The 16,619-nt window shown below is 35.3% G+C and overlaps 1 protein-coding gene across 3 annotated transcripts in view; it reads right to left on the bottom strand.

Annotated features, from left to right (window-relative positions):
• LOC142221522 (uncharacterized) overlaps nt 1-16,619 on the bottom strand; it is a 253,095-nt gene that overhangs the window by 89,644 nt on the left and 146,832 nt on the right. For 2 of the 3 annotated variants that reach the window (XM_075291277.1, XM_075291278.1), the window contains exon 2: nt 9,922-10,008. In XM_075291277.1, the coding sequence (XP_075147392.1) occupies nt 9,922-10,008 (87 nt within the window). The remainder of the gene's footprint in view (nt 1-9,921; nt 10,009-16,619) is intronic. The other variant, XR_012718084.1, reaches the window with a different exon arrangement.

Here is a 16,619-nt window from a genome sequence, read left to right on the forward strand (position 1 = left end):
TGATATTTTGCAACAACAACAATTGCAACACTCACTCTCTACACTGGCTGTAGATGACGTTGAGTGTTGTTATTGTTGTTTATAACAGTTATTCTTATAAGGAATGAAAACAAACGTCAAGCATAAAATGAAAGGAATAATTTGAAGAAATGATGATTGTAAATGTACGAAAAATAGAATTTACGCTAGGCAACAAAAATTTTAAATAAATAATGAAATGAAAATTTACAATATGAAATACAAAAATGGAATGAAAAAATAAAATGATTTATTTTTGGTTTAATGTCGTTCGACATTAAACAGTTCTTTTCTGACTGTAAATTTTTAATAACCCACATTTCGAAGTTTCATTGTAAAAATTTAATATAGTACAGTGTACTTGTGGTAACGTAAACACCGCATAACGTGAACACGCTTTTTCTTACAACACTATCTACTACGTAACGCTGAAAAACGTGAAATTTTACTTTAAAGGCAGATTCACAATGTCAAATACAATTTCAAATACACTTACGAAACTTTTAATGATCCAGTTTGGCATACCTACACACAAAAAATTATTACCGACATTTTTTCCATTAAACACTTAATTGAATTTGAAAACGGTTTCAATTAATATGGTAATTGACTCAATTAATTATTGAATCAAATCCGAATAAAAACCAATTAAAAAAATGATTCATATTTGTTACGTTTCCAATTAAAATATTGATTTATTCAATCAATTTTTTAATCAATTCGGAAATAATTTTCAATTACAAACGTGATTGAAAATGTTTCCGTTTCCAATTAAACATGTGATTGATTCAATCACCTTTGTGATTGAAATTGAATAATTTTGAGCGATGGAGAGAAAGAGCGAAAAGAGAACAAGTGAATGGGTATCTACACCAGGGATCCGGAGCGGTCCATTTTTTTCGCTCCGCTCCGCTCCCGCTCCGCTCCCGCTCCGGAGAAAAAAAAAACCGCTCCGCTCCGAGAAAAAAAAATCGCTCCGCTCCGCTCCTCTTCGAGAAAATTATAGTACAAATATTGTATTATTTGTTCAATTGAGTTTTATTATACCCTGCTCCACACTGTGGAACAGGGTATTATAAGTTAGTGCATATGTTTGCAACACCCAGAAGGAGACGAGATAGACACATGGTGTCTTTGACAAAAATGCTTAGGGTGGGCTCCTGAGTCGATATAGCCATGTCCGTCTGTCCGTGAACACATTTTTGTAACCAAGGGATTAGGTTATCGACCAATCGACTTCGAATTTGGCACAAGTATGTGTTTTGGGTCAAAATAGAACCCTATTGATTTTGGAAGAAATCGGTTCAGATTTAGATATAGCTCCCATATATATATTTCGCCCGATATGGACTTATATGGCCCCAGAAGCCAGAGTTTTACCCTAATTTGCTTAAAATTTTGCAGAAGAAGAACAATTAGTCAAGTGTGCCAAATTTTATTGAAATCGGTTCACATTTAGATATAGCTCCCATATATATCTTTCGCCCGATATGGACTAATACGGTCCCAGAAGCTAGAGTTTTATCCCAATTAGGTTGAAATTTTGCACTAGGGGTACAATTAGTAGTGTAGTCAAGTATGCCAAATTTTATTGAAATCGGTTCAGATTTAGATATAGCTCCCACATATAGCTTTCGGCCGATTAACACTCATATGACCACAGAGGCCAATTTTTAACTCCGATTTAGTTGAAATTTTCCACAGGGAGTAGAATTAGCATTGTAGCTATGCCTGTCAAATTTGGTTGAAATCGATTCAGATTTAGATATTTCTCCCATATATAGCTTTCGCCCGATTTACACTCATATGACCACAGAGGCCAATTTTTAACTCCGATTTAGTTGAAATTTTGCACATGGAGTAGAATTAGCATTGTAGCTCTTCGTGCCAAATTTGGTTTAAATCGGTCCAGATTTAGATACAGCTCTCATATATATGTTTTTCTGATTTCGACAAAAATGGTCAAAATACCAACATTTTCCTTGTAAAATCGCCACTGCTTAGTCGAAAAGTTGTAAAAATGACTCTAATTTTCCTAAACTTCTAATACATATATATCGAGCGATAAATCATTAATAAACGTTTGCGAAGTTTCCTTAAAATTGCTTCAGATTTAAATGTTTCCCATATTTATACCCTTCACCACTACTGTGGTACAGGGTATAATAAGTTTGTGCATTTGTATGTAACGCCAAGAAGGAGTAATCATAGACCAACCTTTTAGTATACGGATCGGCTTAGAATTAAATTCTGAGTCGATTTAGCGATGTCCGTCTGTCTGTCTGTCCGTCTGTCTGTCCGTCTGTCTGTCTGTCTGTCTGTTGATGTATTTTTGTGTGCAAAGTACAGCTCGCAGTTTTAGTCCGATTGTCCTAAAATTTGGTATAGGGTCCTGTTTCGGCTTAAAGACGATCCCTATTGATTTTGGAAAAAATCGGTTCAGATTTAGATATAGGTGCCATATATATTTTTCACCGATCTGGTCATAATTGGCGTGTATATCAACCGATCTTCCTCAAATTCCGTACATCCGAATATTTTATGAGTCTCAAAAAACTTACAAAATATCAGCAAAATCGGTTCAGATTTAGATATAGCTCCCATATATAGCTTTCGCCCGATTTACACTCATTTGCCCACAGAGGCCAATTTTTTGCTCCGATTTAGTTGAAATTTTGCACAGGGAGTAGAATTAGCGTTGTAACTATGCGTGCAAAATTTGCTTGAAATCGGTTCAGATTTGGATATATCTCCCATATAAAGCTTTCGCCCGATTTACACTCATATGACTACAGAGGCCAATTTTTAACTCCGATTTTGTTGAAATTTTGCACAGGGAGTAGAATTAGCATTGTAGCTATGCGTGCCAAATTTGGTTGAAATCGGTTCAGATTTAGATATAGCTCCCATATATATGTTTTTCTGATTTCGACAAAAATGGTCAAAATACCAACATTTTCCTTGTAAAATCGCCACTGCTTAGTCGAAAAGTTGTAAAAATGACTCTAATTTTCCTAAACTTCTAATACATATATATCGAGCGATAAATCATAAATAAAGTTTTTCGAAGTTTCCTTAAAATTGCTTCAGATTTAAACGTTTCCCATATGTTTTTACTAACATTGTGTTCCACCCTAGTGCATTAGCCGACTTAAATTTTGAGTCTATAGATTTTGTAGAAGTCTATCAAATTCTTCCAGATCGAGTGATATTTAAATGTATGTATTTGGGACAAACCTTTATATATAGTCCCCAACACATTTGACGGATGTGATATGGTATCGAAAATTTAGATCTACAAAGTGGTGCAGGGTATAATATAGTCGGCCCCGCCCGACTTTAGACTTTCCTTACTGGTTTTTTACTAACATTGTGTTCCACCCTAGTGCATTAGCCGACTTAAATTTTGAGTCTATAGATTTTGTAGAAGTCTATCAAATTCTGTCCAGATCGAGTGATATTTAAATGTATATATTTGGGACAAACCTTTATATATAGCCCCCAACACATTTGACAGATGTGATATGGTATCGAAAATTTAGATCTACAAAGTGGTGCAGGGTATAATATAGTCGGCCCCGCCCGACTTTAGACTTTCCTTGCTTGTTTTATTTAGAAAAATCGGGTGGTACATATATGGGAGCTATAGCTAAATCTGAACCGATTTCGATGATTTTTTGCACATATAGTTAGTGCTATAGAAGATTACATTTAGCCAACTTTGAGTAAGATCGGTTGATAAATAAGGGTTTTATGACATAATTTGGCAAAATCGGGCGATACATATATATGGGACCTATATCTAAATCTGAACCGATTTCGATGACATTTTCAGACTTAAAGGGTGATACAAAAGATTATTTTGTGCTAAATTTGACGACGATCGGTTAGTAAAAAAGTGCAACGTGACCCCATTTGTCGAAATCGAGCAATACATATATATGGGAGCTATATCTAAATTTGATCCGATTTATTCCAAATTCAATAGCGTTCGTCCTTGTGCCCAAAAAAACTCCCTGTACCAAACTTCATCAAAATCGGTTAATAATTGCGACCGGCATCCTGTGAACAACAAATACATGGACAGACGGACGGACGGACACCAAGCGCTAGATCGACTCAGGAGGTGATTCTGAGTCGATCGGTATATACTTTATTGGGACTAAAATCAATATTTCTGGTAGGCACATTTTTTGGCAGATCAAACTTATTATACCGTAACCACTATGTGGTTTAGGGTATAATGACTTTAAAACAATGTGTTGAAACATTTTATTAATTTTGAAGATTTTTTCAGAAATATTAAATCCATTTTGACTTCATTAAAACGAAATTTTCATTCATGTTAGGATACACATTTTTATGTCGAATCACTTAGCTATAAGGACAAACAGACTTCATTGAAAAGTTTAGAGACTTTTAGACAAGGAAAAAACTTTATTTCAGAGAAATACGTTTTCTATTCTAAGCAAAATTAGTATTCATATTTTACGCATGTGAAATATTTGGCCTCCCGACAATATTCTTTGCGGTGCACCATCTACTATTTAATATGTGATAGAAACCAAATTTATGAAAATGGACCAAATGCTGTTTGGTCCGACCACCGGACCAAATTTAAAAATTAGAAATTTTTTGGACCAATTTTGGTCCGATCGGACCAAAGCGGCAACGCTGATTGGAATTGAAAGTCTATACACAGAGTAGAAGTAACTACTCTCCGAAAGTTTTTTTTTGTTTTGCAACAGACGTAGAGAAGAGGTTTTGTTATATTTGTAATGTGTGTGTGTATGTTTATGTTTGCAACAACCTCCATCGAAATCAGTCCGTGGTATACCTACGAATATTCTTACTCAGATCTAGTGTTACCTAATTTCGCGTTTTTCCCTTTTATTGCAAAAATACATTATCGAACAGCATTTTTAAGAAATGTTCGTCCTCAAAAAAGTAGATAACATGCAATAATACAAATCAAGTCAATGTGAGAAAAAAAATTAAAATAAATGTATATGCGCACATTTTTCAACCAAAATTGAAACTATCCATAATTTTAATTAAATTTTCGAGAACCAATATCAGAAATAAGAGAATGCTAGGATATAGTACAATAGTAAAGCAAATATGAATGTCCTTACACTGAAAAAAAGAATTTTTCTTAATTATTAAAGTCACGTTGACCTTACCTCAAAAATTTTATCTTTCATGTTATGATACACACTTTTAAGTAAAATCACTTAATTATAAGGACATTACAACTTCATTCAAAAGTTTAGAGAAATGCGTCTTCCATGTTAAGCAAAATTTGCATTCTTATTCTAAGGACATGAAATCTTTGACTTCACGACAATATTTTTTTCAGTGTAGAAAACTAAAAAATTAAATATAAATAAGATCATTTAATTGCATTTATTTGACGTTCATTACAAACATCTTTGTAGTAATACGGGATGAAATTGATCGAAAGTACTGTTGTTACTTTTACAACTCATACTAGAGATATATTTTGACATTTGCTGTTTTTGAAAACAATTACTAAAAAACACGTTGTGTTTTCCCCAATGTACATACGTACAAAAATACATATCGTACATTTTAAACGTTTACTCACACTACGCTAAGTACTAGTTATATTTGAAATTACCTACACAGTGTAATTTCAAAGTTACACATTTCATTCAAGTAATATTTTATTCGGAGCGGAGCGGTTTTTCATTTGGAAACCGCTCCGCTCCCGCTCCGCTCCGGATTTTAGAAATGCCGCTCCCGCTCCGGCAAAAAAAGGGCTTGCTCCGCTCCGCTCCACGCTCCGCTCCGCTCCGGATCCCTGATCTACACCCTCAAAAATCGCTTCTCTAACATATTTTGCAGGAAGCACATATATTATTGGATACTGCCGAAACATTGATATGTTTGTTTTATGTGAACAAATTATAACAAGTTGGCTGATAAGTCCCCGGTCTAACAAAGAAAAACACATTTTTTTGTCAAAATTCGTTTTTATTATTCAACATAGTTCCCTCCAAGAGCGATACAACGATTATAAAGACCTTCCAATTTTTTGATACCATTTGGGTAGTACTCCTTCGGTTTTGCCTCAAAATAGGCCTCAGTTTCAAGAACAAGAAAAAGTCGCTGGGGGCCAGATCTGGATAACACGGTGGGTGGGGAAGCAATTCGAAGCCCAATTCATGGATTTTTGCCATCGTTCTCAATGACTTGTGGCACGGTGCGTTGTCTTGGTGAACAACACTTTTTTCTTCTTCATATGGGGCGGTTTTGCCGCCATTTCGACCTTCAAATGCTCCAATAACGCCATATAATAGTCACTGTTGATGGTTTTTCCCTTCTCAAGATAATCGATACAAATTATTCCATGCGCATCCCAAAAAACAGAGGCCATTACTTTGCCAGCAGACTTTTGAGTCTTTCCACGCTTCGTAGACGGTTCACCGGTCGCTGTCCACTCAGCCGACTGTCGATTGGACTCAGGAGTGTAGTGATGGAGCCATGTTTCATCCATTGTCACATATCGACGGAAAAACTCGGGTGTATTACGAGTTAACAGCTGCAAACACCGCTCAGAATCATCAACACGTTGTTGTTTTTGGTCAAATGTGAGCTCGTGCGGCACCCATTTTGCACAGAGCTTCCGCATATCCAAATATTGATGAATGATATGACCAACACGTTCCTTTGATATCTTTAAGGCCTCTGCTATCTCCATCAACTTAATTTTACGGTCATTCAAAACCATTTTGTGGATTTTTTTGATGTTTTCGTCGGTAAACACCACTTTCTGGCGTCCACTGCGTTCACCGTCCTCCGTGCTCATTTCACCACGCTTGAATTTTGCATACCAATCATATATTGTTGATTTCAATTATTGTTGATTTCCGGAAACCAAGTTTTTGCTTCCACCGTATTTTTTCCCTTCAGAAAACAGTATTTTATCAAAACACGAAATTCTTTTTTTCCCATTTTTTTCACAATAACAAAAGTTGCTTCACAAAAGACGCTCTAACTCACAAACTAAGAGACTTACAGACGTCAAATTTTGAGACGAATCATTTGAAGGTTGGTACTATATAAAAATAATATGCATTTAACACTAGCCATCTATGTGTCAGACCGGGGACTTATCAGCCAACCTGTTATGTTTGGAAGCATTTTGAGTCCAAAAATAGTATATGCTTGGAAGAATTTTCCCCAAAGAAGATTATGCTCATTCCCTCACATAATTTTCACTTCGACGAATTTTTTTAGTTCTTGGCACCTTTTCAGTAATACAAATAATGTTGAAGAAATTATTAAATTTTATACATTTTTTAAATTTTACCTTTATTTTACCTGGACGGAGAATCGAACCGAGGACCATACAGTTTGTAAGCCAACACATTATCCTCTGGGCTAAGTAGCTGTTATAGTCACCAGTAGATAATTATCGTTATAAGTTACATTTATATAGCATAGTTTGCAGCGCCCACGAGCCCATGCAAATCTAACATTATTTAACAGAAATATACATTTGTTTGCCACGTGGAGCAGTGGTTAGCATGTCTGCCTTGCATGCAAAGGGTCGTGGGTTCAATCCTTGCTCCGACCAAACACCATTTTTTTTTAAATTTACACATTTATATTTATACTAAATTAAATTTTTATAATGAAACTTCGAAATGTGGGTTATTAACGATGTACAGTCAGAAACAGTGCTTGATATAAAAGAAATGGACCGAGTTTTTGGATAACATAATATTTTTTATTGCAAAAATAACAATTTTGTAACAAAAAACTGTTTTTGGTATAAAAGTTTGAAATTTTGGAAGGAATTCAAGAACTCTAACAAAAGATGAACGTGGAGTCGAGTATAAACATACACGGTTGAAAAAGACTGTTTTTCATATGTTTGGCTATAAACATTATATGTTTGGAACAAAAATTTTTAAACACAATATTTTTGAGTGCAAATATATAATGTTCATAAACTAGCATAACATGTTTGGGACATATATGTTAATATTTTAGAACATATTATGTTTGGGACATAAAATGTTTGTAAATACTCCCATTTAGTTGAAATTTTGCACAGGAAGTAGAATTAGCATTGTAACTGTGCGTGCTAAATTTGGTTGAAATCGGTTCAGATTTGGATATATCTCCCATATATAGCTTTCGCCCGATTTACACTCAAATGACCACAGAGGCCAATTTTTAACTCCGATTTAGTTGAAATTTTGCACAGAGAGTAGAATTAGCATTATTGCTATGCGTGCCAAATTTGGTTGAAATCGGTTCAGATTTAGATATAGCTCCCATATATATGTTTTTCTGATTTCGACAAAAATGGTCAAAATACCAACAATTTCCTTGTAAAATCGCCACCGCTTAGTCGAAAAGTTGTAAAAATGACTCTAATTTTTCTAAACTTCTAATACATATATATCGAGCGATAAATCATAAATAAACTTTTGCAAAGTTTCCTTAAAATTGCTTCATATTTAAACGTTTCCCATATTATTTTACAAACATTGTGTTCCACCCTAGTGCATTAGCCGACTTAAATTTTGAGTCTATAGATTTTGTAGAAGTCTATCTAATTCGGTCCAGATCGAGTGATATTTAAATGTATGTATTTGGGACAAACCTTTATATATAGCCCCCACATTTGACGGATGTGATATGGTATCGAAAATTTAGATCTACAAAGTGGTGCAGGGTATAATATAGTCGGCCCCGCCCGACTTTAGACTTTCCTTACTTGTTTTTTACTAAAATTGGGACAAACCTTTATATATAGCCCCCAACACATTTAACAGATGTGATATGGTATCGAAAATTAAGATCTACAAAGTGGTGCAGGGTCGGCCCCGCCCGACTTTAGGCTTTCCTTACTTCTTTTTTTAATAGAAATGTCTTCAGTCACGAAAATGATAGTATCAAAACCATTTTGATTGAAAACCAACACGACTTTCAATTAAAAATTTAATTGGCTTTTGTCATGGAAGGAATCAAATATATAAATGTTTGGACAATACCCAAAAATTTACGTGCTTGAAGCAAAATGTGTTTGGGAGTATATGTTGCAGAAACGATTTTTTTGTTGGGTGTGGGTCCTCAATGGACTGAATAGTTTAAGTGAGCTTTATTGTCATGCTCACTTTAATCTAACCTTGGGTCCTCAAAATAAAATCCTGTGTCCGTTTATAGTCTAAATACTTCATTTGCACCCTTTTGTATATTTTTTTAATAATTTAGATATAACAGAATTTCATGAAAATCAACATTGCAAACCTGATTTATTATACTGAACGGATTTTGCAAAAACCGCAATTTAATGGAAATTCCCAAGTCCCCAACTCAGACTGTTCGTCCCCATCCTTGAACAAATATCCCCAAATTGCGGAAAAGTTCCCAATAATTTCAATACTGCACTCAACTAAAAGCGTAATGCTCTGTGATGAGTGCATTGAGTATAATATATCATAGACTCCCTTTTCTATTTCAATTGTTTCATTGTTTTCATTAATATTGAAGGGATTATATTCAAAAAATTATAAAATGTCATTCACATATGGCACGTGTTGTTAGTAACAATAGTGAACACCGTTTTTTCAAAAGCTTTAGTTGTATTGTTGATAGTTCGACGCTTTTTAACCAAATATATACTTTTGGTCCAAAATGTCGCATTGTATTCTAATTAAAAACATGTTTCACACAATTGCTTTACCATTTGATTCAACAACTTTACTCTTACTTTAGAACCAACTACTATTGAAGCTTTTACATTGAAGTTTAAACAAATATTTTTATTTATGACTGATACTTTTTATTTACAGCTTAGCAAAAACGAAATTTTTTTTATTTATTTTTCTCTGTGTATGTATGTTACAAATGAATATTACCTGCCTTGCTAATGGATTGAATGTTCGATGGGGTTTGTAAATTCACCTCAATAGGTCCATTCAGATGATGATCCGCAAAATGTGACTGCTGCTGCGAAGTAGAGAAATGTATATATTGTATATTTAAAAGTAATTATTTAGGTATATATAATAATATCCAATAACTTCCCTTCTATAAAGAGTAGGGGGTTTCGGGAATGGATTCCCCGGAATTGCAAGGATTTAACCATATATTCACGGACGAAAAAGACTGTTTTTCATATGTTTGGGTGTAAAAATTATATGTTTGGAACCCAATTTTTTAACACAATATTTTTAAGTGCAAGCATACAATGTTCATAAACTAGCATAACATGTTTGGGACATAAAATGTTTGTAAATATAATATGCTTGGATTCAAACATATATTTATTTAGAAATAGCCTATAAACATATATGTGTTTAGAAAGAGAGACCTAGAGAGTAAGCTGCAAGTAAAAGAATGGAAGTAACCAATTGGCGCCTTACAAATATAGAAAATTTCATTAAAATTTTGTTCTACCAGTGTATGCTCTAAGGTGAAACATAATATGTTTGAACAATGCAAACAATATTTTGTTTAGACCAATCCTGAAAATACATATGCTTGAAGCAAACTGTGTTTGGGGTATATGTTACAGAAGCGATTTTTTTAGGTTAGGTTAGGTTAAAGTGGCAGCCCGATTAAATTTCAGGCTCACTTAGACTATTCAGTCCATTGTGATACCACATTTAACTAAAAGTACCTATTACATATGGGCACTTCTAGTCTTAACCACTGAACCTTGTGACTGCTAGCACTTGTGTAGGAATCAACTTGCTAGAAAAATTCTAATTTCAATTAAGGGAGGCTATGAAAAATATTTCGATGACTGAGAATTTAAAATTGGGAAAAAAAGAGAAAAAAAAAATTCTGGATAGACATTTGAAGATTGGATAAAATTTTTCCTTGTGAGAAAGAAGAAAAACATAATTTTAAAATAAAAAGACGATTAAAATAATTTTTCTGTGAATTGTGAAAAAAAAATTAATTTCGAATTAAACGATTGGATTTATGTTGAACTTTGTTAAAACAAAAATAAATATTTCAATACGAATCTACTACGGCAATAATTTTTTTTGAATACAATATACAAATGAGGAAATCATTATATATCCTGAAATTTTACCTACTCTGCTGTTGAAACACCATTTTTTTGGTTATAGAGCCAAATTGGCAAGTCGGACAGAAGCGACCTTTGTGTGCTTCGAGTTGTTGAAAACGGAAAATTTACATACAACGAAATATTGGTTTGCTTGAGTTATGTCTGATTTTAACTAGAAGAGAAAATTGCGAAGACGAAGAAAATTTATATTCAACAGTCGAAGGCTATGAATATTGCGATATCAAATTTTTGACAAAACGTTGGGCGCCATTTTATTTCTGTAACGACCCGACATTAGCCATACCTTCTATGGATCTCGAATATATACAATCTCGAATTTCCAATAAAATAAAAAGTAAAGATGAATTTGAAAATAGAATTAATATTCTCACTTCCAATAACCTAAATGGGGACTTTGAAATTTTATGTAGACATGCCCACTGCTTATTTGAAGGGAAAGCATTAGAATGGTATTGGCGATACCATAGGCAAAACGATAATTTGGACTGGATTAGTTTGACCACTGCACTACAAAACCAATACAAACAGGACTATAATGACTTTGACGTTTTAGAGGAAATAAGAAATCGTTAGCAGAGATCAAATGAAAATTTCGACGACTACTTTGATGGAATTTCCGCTTTAACCGATAAACTAAAGAGATCTATTTCCGATGCAGAGCTTTGTGAAATCCTTCTTCGTAATTTACGAACTGAAATTAGGCACGAACTCTTACATCTGAACATACGAGACATTGCTAGTTTACGAAGTGCAGTTAAGAAGCATGAACGATTTATTAAGGACACACATGATTCGAATCGCCAAAGGGTGGAAAGACATAAAGTCGCAGAATTAGTTGATTTCGATAATGATATAAATGAAATGAACGATAGTGATTCTAATGACGAAATATGCGGAGTTGAAAGAATTAGGAACTGCTGGAATTGTGATGCGCCAGGACATTCTTATATTGATTGCATGGAAGCTAGGCAGGTGTTTTGTTATGGCTGTGGCAGGAAGAATACATACAAGCATACTTGCCCTCATTGTATGAAATCCAGACAGGGAAACGGATCAAGGGATGTCCGTCGGAAGTAGACGCGGCATCCACAATTGACAAAGACGGACGAGATGGTGTAGAATTTTCTTCTGAAGGAATTAAGAACGATAGTTCATTGAAAAGACCATATCATATCCAATTAAGGAAATGGAGAACAATTAGAGCGAAGATTAATTATAACACTAGTAAAAGACGATTACGTTCTTCTAACCGGATTCGACAATATTATTCCAAATTGAAACTATTCAAATCTTATCAAATTTCCGCTTTAGTCACTAGGAAAGAAGATAACCGACCATATATATCTTTGAAATTGGGCGAGAATCATTATTTAGCTCTTTTGGATAGCGGCGCCAATAAAAGTGTTATTGGTGGAATGCTCGCATCTGAGGTTCAGAATTATATAGGATTTAAAAGATGTGTTGGGAGTGTGAAAACAGCGGACGGACATAAACAAGGAGTATTAGGTACAGTTTTGATAGAAGTTTGTTTTCAAGGAAACAAAATGTCGTTTGAATTTTTAGTAGTGCCTTCTATCAAACAAAACGTAATATGCGGGTGTGACTTTTGGGACTCATTCGGACTTAAGGTATTTATGCCTACTATTGAGGAGCTAAATATCGTAAATGAATACCCGGATAGGTTGACAATGAATGATGAACAACGACTTAGACTGAACAGCGTCATTCAAGCTTTTCCAAATTCGGAAATAGAAGGGCTTGGATGTAAAGGGTGATTTGTTAAGAGCTTGATAACTTTTTTTAAAAAAAAAACGCATAAAATTTGCAAAATCTCATCGGTTCTTTATTTGAAACGTTAGATTGGTCCATGACATTTACTTTTTGAAGATAATTTCATTTAAATGTTGACCGCGGCTGCGTCTTAGGTGGTCCATTCGGAAAGTCCAATTTTGGGCAACTTTTTCGAGCATTTCGGCCGGAATAGCCGAATTTCTTCGGAAATGTTGTCTTCCAAAGCTGGAATAGTTGCTGGCTTATTTCTGTAGACTTTAGACTTGACGTAGCCCCACAAAAAATAGTCTAAAGGCGTCAAATCGCATGATCTTGGTGGCCAACTTACCGGTCCATTTCTTGAGATGAATTGTTCTCCGAAGTTTTCCCTCAAAATGGCCATAGAATCGCGAGCTGTGTGGCATGTAGCGCCATCTTGTTGAAACCACATGTCAACCAAGTTCAGTTCTTCCATTTTTGGCAACAAAAAGTTTGTTAGCATCGAACGATAGCGATCGCCATTCACCGTAACGTTGCGTCCAACAGCATCTTTGAAAAAATACGGTCCAATGATTCCACCAGCGTACAAACCACACCAAACAGTGCATTTTTCGGGATGCATGGGCAGTTCTTGAACGGCTTCTGGTTGCTCTTCACTCCAAATGCGGCAATTTTGCTTATTTACGTAGCCATTCAACCAGAAATGAGCCTCATCGCTGAACAAAATTTGTCGATAAAAAAGCGGATTTTCTGCCACTGATTTTGGTAATAAAATTCAATGATTTGCAAGAGTTGCTCGTTAGTAAGTCTATTCATGATGAAATGTCAAAGCATACTGAGCATCTTTCTCTTTGACACCATGTCTGAAATCCCACGTGATCTGTCAAATACTAATGCATGAAAATCCTAACCTCAAAAGAATCACCCTTTACTACGTTAATTGAGCATGTTATTGATACTGGGAACGCCAAACCCATAAAGCAGCGGTACTATCCGATATCTCCAGCCGTGGAGAAGCTGCTATGCGGAGAGCTTGATAGGATGATTTCATTAGGCGTTATAGAAGAGGCTCCTAATTCGTCATGGTCTTCCCCGACAGTTGTAGTTGTAAAGCCAGGCAAAGTACGGATGTGCGTCGATAGCAGGAAATTGAACTCGGTAACAGTCAAAGACGCATATCCAATTCCGAATATTGATGGATTATTGGCTAGACTTCCTCCAGTTTATTGCATTTCGAAGATTGATTTGAAAGATGCCTTTTGGCAAATTAAACTAGAGGAAAGTTCAAAACCAAAGACAGCTTTTACAGTCCCAAACCGGCCATTATACCAATTTACCAGAATGCCCTTTGGGCTATGTAATGCGCCGCAGACTCTATCTAGGCTAATGGATAAAGTTATTCCATATAATTTGAAAAACCACACCTTTGTTTATTTGGATGACTTATTGGTAGTCTCTGAAAGTTTCGATCAACATTTAACACATCTGTTGGAAGTAGCTACTCAATTAAGAAAGGCAGGTTTAACGATTAATGTGGCAAAAAGCGACTTTGGTTTAAATAAAGTAAGGTACCTTGGATATATCGTTGGTAACGGCACACTACAGGTTGACGATGAAAAAGTGAAAGCTATTAAAGAGATATCACCGCCAATTTCGATAAGACAACTGCGTAGATTTTTGGGAATGACTGGTTGGTATCGTCGTTTCATACGAAATTACTCTACTGTTAGTTTTCCGCTCACAGAGCTACTTTCTAAAAAGAAAAAGTTTACCTGGACCGAAAAGGAGCAAGTAGCGTTTGATCTATTGAAAAATGAATTAGCCAATGCACCTGTATTAATACACCCAGACTACAATAAACCATTTATTGTACAATGTGATGCGAGCATTTGCGGCATCGGTGCTGTCTTGGCACAGGTCGATAGTAGTGGCGAGGAGAGACCGATAGCTTATATGTCTCAGAAGCTAAATCGTGCGCAAAGAAACTATTCAATAAGCGAACTTGAATGTCTGGCTGTAATTAAGGCAGTAAAGAAGTTTAGGCCATATATAGAAATGCAGGAGTTCAAAGTCGTAACGGATCATGCTAGCCTAAAGTGGCTGATGAGCCAGCGCGATTTGTCGGGTAGGCTAGCGAGATGGGCGTTGAAGCTTCAGGGTTTTGATTTTTCAATTGAACACCGGAGTGGGAAACAAAATATAGTGCCCGATACATTATCTAGAATATATGAAGACGAAATTTCAGTAAATGCCATTGAACTTGAAAACATGCCATCGATAGACCTTGATTCTGATGCATTTCGAAGCGAGGAATATACGAAATTGATTTCGGATATTTCGAATTCACGTCTTCCTGATTTTAAGGTGATTGAGAATTTTATATACAAACGCACAAACTTTTCGACTGGTGACAGTGATGAATCGGAATCATGGAAGCTATTTGTACCCACTGCATTAAGAAAAGATATAATCTACGCATCACATGACATTCCGAACTCTGCCCACGGTGGTATTGCGAAGACCCTTGAGCGAATTCGACGTTATTTCTATTGGCCAAGGTTGGTTTCTGATGTACGAGATTACGTACTAAACTGTGAATTGTGCAAGACATCGAAGACTCCAACCTATGTTTTGAGACCTCCTTTGGGAAAGATGATAACTACGGATAGACCATTTCAGCGTCTTTATATTGATCTGATTGGACCATTGCCCAGAACTAAAACAGGAAATATTGGCATACTAATAATTTTAGACCATTTTTCAAAATTTTCGTTTTTGGTACCTATGCGCAAACTTATTTCCAAAAATATTATAAATTATCTTCGAAAAGAAATTTTCCATTGTTTCGGTGTGCCAAAAACTATTTTAACAGATAATGGGTCACAGTTTCGTAGTACCGACTTTGAAAAATTTTTAAAAACTTTTGGTGTAAGGCATGTTCTTACAGCAGTTCATAGTCCACAATCCAATGCCAGCGAACGCGTGAACCGATCAATAAATGAAGCTTTGCGTTCTTACGTGAGAAAAGATCAACGGGAGTGGGATATATATATAGATAGCATAAATTGTGCCCTTCGGAATAGTATACACCAATCCATTGGACGAACACCATACCAAATTTTATTTGGACAGTCGATGATAGCACACGGAGAGGACTATAAAATACTACACAGACTAAACTTGTTAAATGAGACCGATTCTCAACTCGAGAGATCCGACGAACTATCGATTATACGAGAAAGTATTCGTGATCTAGTTAAGAAAGCATATGAGAAAAACTCTCGTACTTACAATCTAAGATCTCGAGTGAAAGAGTATTCAGTTGGCCAAAGGGTTATTAGGAGAAATTTTGTACAAAGTTCAAAGATTTCAAGATTTAATGCTAAGTTGGCTCCTGTAGGCATTCCAGCCGAAGTAGTGCGGAAAATCGGTGCAGTTAACTATGAGTTAAGAGATCTAGAAACTGGTTGCGAGGGAATATACCACGCAAAAGATATTTGGACTTAGGAATCATCCTTTGGAATTTTCAATTCCTAAGCACGATTTTTGGGAGGGGGTGATTGTGACTGCTAGCACTTGTGTAGGAATCAACTTGCTAGAAAAATTCTAATTTCAATTAAGGGAGGCTATGAAAAATATTTCGATGACTGAGAATTTAAAATTGGGAAAAAAAGAGAAAAAAAAATTCTGGATAGACATTTGAAGATTGGATAAAATTTTTCCTTGTGAGAAAGAAGAAAAACATAAT

This window comes from Haematobia irritans, chromosome 1 (genome assembly GCF_050003625.1).
Source record: "Haematobia irritans isolate KBUSLIRL chromosome 1, ASM5000362v1, whole genome shotgun sequence".
NCBI lineage: Eukaryota > Metazoa > Arthropoda > Insecta > Diptera > Muscidae > Haematobia > Haematobia irritans.